The sequence below is a fragment of the Camellia sinensis genome, chromosome 8 (genome assembly GCF_055761805.1).
Source record: "Camellia sinensis isolate YWXY chromosome 8, ASM5576180v1, whole genome shotgun sequence".
NCBI classification, from domain to species: Eukaryota; Viridiplantae; Streptophyta; class Magnoliopsida; order Ericales; family Theaceae; genus Camellia; species Camellia sinensis.
In genome coordinates, this window is record NC_138968.1 from 68387959 (window position 1) to 68393513 (window position 5555).

The window sequence follows — 5555 nt, forward strand, 5'->3', positions numbered from 1 at the left end:
TGTTTCGAATTTAGTAATTAAAACCTTATGTGATATTCTAATTTGAATATGTTAAGACAAATTTTGGTTTTCTATTTTTGGTTTAATTTTAAATCAAAATATGCTAGTGTACTAACGTGATAAATATGCTTTTTGATCAGCATAAAGAAACTTTATTAATGAAGAAAGCAAAAAATGCTAAAACTTACATCAATAAGGATGGAAAGTGCAAAAAGCATCATCGCTAACCTTAATAATCCCAACTAAGTTGGCACCACTAAGGAAGCACAATCATATGCGAGCACTAAACCAAAGATTGGTGAGAAGCCAACCAAGAGGAACCAAAAGCAGCCTACAGCAGTAGCATACTGCTGGCATACACCTACAGCTTCAATTCAACCCATAATACAGAATACACCTACAACATAATACACACTAAGACATCAAACACTAGAAGCATCAAACACTAAGACATCAAACACTAGAAGCATACAGCAACAGACTTCAGCAGCATACAGCAGATCTGGACTTAACCCTAGCATCAAACATTTCACCAGATCCTTGATTAGACCAGCCACATAGCAGGAACAAGCTACCACATCTCAAACACAACAGCCAATACACCAACATCTGCCCAAATCTGAGCTTGTGCTTGACTATGCTCTGCCACAGAACAACATGCATTTGCTTTGTAAACCCTACCACCAGAATAGCAAAAGAGGGATGCAGCCCAAGCAAGAACCTCAGCAGCAACAAATAACTGAAGAATAGCACTGCCCACACACCACACCATAACTGCAGCAGCCACAACAAAATATATATTCCAATTCACTAGCCTCTCTGATCAACCATCCTATCATAATAGCAATAGAACCTCCTCTCAACCTAGATAATAAGACTCACCCATCTTATGTTTAAAACAATCTCAAAAATGAAATAACATCAACCCTTCCAAAGCAGCAAAATTGGTTCAATATTGATAAATACACAAACAGTTCTATATATCCACAAGAAGCAAACAAAACTAGCAACTACAATAGCCAAAAGCTAATAGCAACAGCAGTAAGCCATATCTGCACCCAAAGAAAGGCCACAGCAGCAGCAGACAACTGAAAATGATCTCTGCCCTCGCAAATCACCAACGAATCATAACAACAACAGCCATCACAGCCTCCTCTCGACCTAGATAATATGACTGACCCATTTTATGTTTGAAACAATCTCTTGAACAGAATAACAATAGCCCTTTTCGCAAGTCTTTAACCACAAGGCCACTCTAATTTTAATAAGTTCACACAAAGCAGCAATATCAAGTTGAGTATTATTGAAAACACAATCATTTCTATACAGCCACAAGGACCAAACAACAGAGATAAAAACAACTCTCCAAACCTGCATTTTCTTTAATAACGTGATAAATATGTTATGCCTTTTATTTTTATGTATGGACGTCATTTCATGACTTCTCTATTAAATAACTTATATTATGATGCATAGTTGGTGCAAATTATAATGAATTTATTTGTTTTTTTTTTTTTTTTTGATCGGCAAAAAAAACTTTATTGCTGATGCGCATACAAAGTACAATGGAAGACATCAATAAAGAGAAGCTTGGAGCTAGAACAAGCTCCAACCTCCTAGTTGGTGAGAAACCAACAAACAGAGAAAAAAAAAAACAATAGAACGAAACCAGAAGCCAAGACTATGCAGCCCCAAAGACAGCTATTATCATTATCATTATCACTCAGCAGGTATTAACATTATCAATCAGCATCATCTCTGATCATTCACACAGCAATGACACAACAATCACCGATCAAACCAGATTAGATAGCCCAAAAACCTTTGAGAGCAGAGAAGCCATAGAACAATCAAAAACAAGAAATCCAGATAGCAACCAAACCACTGAATACATTCTCCTGTTCTGCATTGGACTTGAATATACCAGCTTCTACCAAAATGAACAAGACAGAATAACAGAGCAGCTAACAGAGCAGACTAGAATTAACAGGCCAGATGAAGCAGACTAACAGAGCAGCTCAGATGAAGCAAATTAACATACATAATAGATTAACAAATCCGATGAACCAGATCAACTCAAATGAAGCAGATTAATAGCATAGCAGCAAACCAAATCATCAAAGTGGACTCCACAAAAATATCGACCAACCCACGCTCACTAATTAACATCATGAAACACCCCTAGATCCATCTCCCAAGCAAAATCTAATGTGGTCCAAATTAAAAATGAAATCATTCACAGAGAACCTACAATCCTTAAATACCTCCTTAAACCAGACAGCCATTCTAACCTTAATCAGATCAAAAACACCCTCCCCACTTGGGGCAACATCTCGAAATAAGCATTCATTGCGATGGTTCCATAGAGACCACATAACAACCATAGGAAGAGCTTTCCACATCAACCTCACATTTTTCCTAAACCTCACCCCTGGCCACCAGTCAAGAACAGCCTCCACTAAATCTGGCAAAGCACCTTGGACATCCCACAATTTTAGTATTGCAGGCCACACACTCCAAGCCAATTGGCATGACAATAACACATGGTTAATTGACTCAACCCCAGATTTGCATAGGTAGCATACTGAGGATGCATTAGCATGCAGTACACCAATCCTGGTAAGAAATTCTGTAGTCTTTAATTTTCCTTTCCAAGCAAGCCATCCAAAAAATCAAACTCTAGGTGGAATGTGTTTTACCCAAATCCTTTTACTGATTGGACTGAAGCTACCAAAATCATCTGCTATAAATCTGTACGCTGATTCAACTGAAAAACTCCCTGTTTTTGAAGCCATCCAAACTAGTGTATCTTCTTCAGAGTTCCTAATAACTGAGCCTGCCTGTAGCTGGTTTTTCAATCTGGTTGCCTCCAAACTTTCCCAATCATACAATTCCCTTCTAAACTGGAACACCCACTCACCAGCATCCTCCTTCCTTTCCAGCATAGTAGCTAGAGTCTCACCCTTTTCACCTACCAGCCTATACAAGAGTGGGAATTTATCTTTGAGACATAAGTTGTTACACCATTTATCCGCCCAAAACTTAACTCTATGGCCATTCCCCACTTTCACCTTACAGTTATTCGGAAAGAACTCCAACAGATTGCCACTCTGATAAGATCCTGATAATATGTCTTTCCACATTTTAGAAAACTTGCTAATGGGGCTAGCAGGAGGGCTCCAACTCCCCTCCTCTAACCGATATTTGCTACAAATGACTCTCCTCCACAAAGCTTTGTTCTCAACCCCAAACCTCCACCTCCATTTCAACAAAAGGAAATCATTAACCTCTTTAACTCTCCTTACCCCCAAACCCCTGTGCTCCACTAGTTTAGCTACTTCCTTTCATTTTACCAAGTGAACCTTCCTCTTCAATTCAGATCCACCCCAGAGGAAAGAAGCCTGAATCTTATCCCGGTCTCTGGCTACCCCTTGAGGCAATTTATACAATGACAAATAGTAAATGGGCAGAGAGGACAGAACATATTTAATTAACGTAAGTCTCCCAGCAAATGAAACTAATTTCCTTTTCCAGCTTGTTAATTTGCTTTTAAACTTGTCCAATACAGGTCTCCATGTTGCTTTCCTACTTGGGTTAGCACCCAATGGGAGTCCAAGGTACTGAAATGGCAGAGTTCTAACTTTACAATTTAACACTGAAGCAAACTCCAGCATCTCCTCATCTGGAACACACACTCCACTAACTATACTTTTGTGGTAGTTTATCTTTAGACCTGAAAGCATCACAAAACACCTCAGAATCTTCTTAAGATTTCGCACCTCCCGAACATTGGCTTCACACAATATTAGTGAATCATCTGCAAACTGAAGGTGAGTAAGATCCACTCCACCTGAGCCAATCTTCACCCCTTTTATTATCCCCAAATTCAAGGCTCTTGACATTAAAATGCTCAACCCCTCTGCAGCTATATTAAACAAGAAAGGGGACAGGGAATCCCCTTGTCTAGGACCTCTTTGAGGACTGAATTCCTCAGTAGGAGCTCAATTGACAAGCACAGATAATCTCGCAGAAGTTATACACACCCTAATCCACTCCACCCATTTCTCTCAAAACCCAAAATTTTCCATCATTGAGAACAGAAACTCCCAATTCAGTGTGTCGAAAGCTTTCTCAAAATCAAGTTTTAATATCAAACCTCTCTTCCTAGATTTCTTCCAACTATCCATAACCTCATTAGCCACCAACACACCATCTAGAATGTTCCTACCTCCAATAAATGCTGATTGATTCACACTAATGATGTGAGGGAAGACTGCCTTCAACCTTGAGGATAAAACCTTAGTGAGGATTTTATACAATGACCCAACCAGACCGATATGTCTGTAATCGGCTAAACCCATAGGATTCTCCTTCTTAGGGACCAAAGTAATGAATGAACTATTTATCCCTCTAACCAGCTTACTGTTTTTATGGAAATCAGCCATGAAAGATAGCACATTAGACTTCATTACCTTCCACAATTTCTGAAAGCATGTCAAGTTAAACCCATCTGGGCCTGGAGCCCTGTTACCATCACAACCCTTAACAGCACTCGATATCTCTTCCTCAGAAAATTCTGCTTCCAAAAAATCAAAATAGGGACTTTCCCTCACTGACTGGAAAGGTCCCTCCAATAAAGGCCTACACTTCCAAACCTCAGTAAATTGTTTTTGAAAATGAACTTGGACCTCTTGCTTAACTTTGCATGGATCATCAAATACCACATCCCCAATAGTTAGAGAGTTAATTTCATTTCTCCCCTGTCTACACTTAACTATCACATGAAAATACCGAGTGTTTTTATCCCCATTCAAATTCCTGTTTAGTCTTGACTTTTGTAACCACAACCAGTCCACCATTCTAGTTAACCTGCAAGCTTCAGCTCTAGCCTCCCTTCTTCTAGCTTTTTCTACCTCTTCAAGCTCCCTTTCTTCTGCTACCAAATCAAACATATGAAGTTCATCCTCTACTTGCTTCAACTTAGTATTCACATTACCAAAAACTTCACAATTCCACTGTTTAAGAGCTATTTTCAACCCTTTCAGATTCTGAAATAATCTAAAACCAGCCCATCCCTCCACATGCTGCTCCCTTCGCCACTTTTCCACAAAAGGTAGGAAATTAGCATGTAGAGTCCAAGCATTTATAAACCTAAAGGGTCTAGGGCCCCAATCTCTCTCATCTTCCATTAAAAGTAAAGGGCTATGATCAGACATAACTCTAGGTAACCCCCACAACTTCAAATTGAAAGATTCCAACCATTTTGGATCCACTAAAACCCTATTAATTCTGCTCCATTTCTCCCCTTCCCTGGAATTACACCATATATACCTTCTACCCAATAGGGGCAAGTCATTCACCTCACTTTTATCAATGAAATCATATTCCTTCATAACCCTCTCCCTCCTAGAACAACCTTTCCTCTCTTCAATATTTGTAATTTCATTAAAGTCCCCTCTATACACCAAGGATTAGAAAACTCCTCCTTTAGTTTTAAAAGACACTCCCACAGTTTCCCTCTCTGACCCACTTCATTAGGAGCATACAAATTAATT

General features: G+C 39.2%; 1 protein-coding gene across 1 annotated transcript; it reads right to left on the reverse strand.

Annotated features, from left to right (window-relative positions):
- Window positions 1–1010: 1010 nt before the first annotated feature.
- Window positions 1011–3143, reverse strand: LOC145797814 (uncharacterized). The gene is made up of 4 exons (XM_082885241.1): window positions 2732–3143; window positions 2265–2476; window positions 1823–1930; window positions 1011–1052 (listed from the first exon to the last, which is right to left on the reverse strand). The coding sequence occupies exons 1-4, from the start codon at window positions 3141–3143 to the stop codon at window positions 1011–1013; spliced, it is 774 nt and encodes a 257-aa protein (XP_082741367.1).
- Window positions 3144–5555: the final 2412 nt, after the last annotated feature.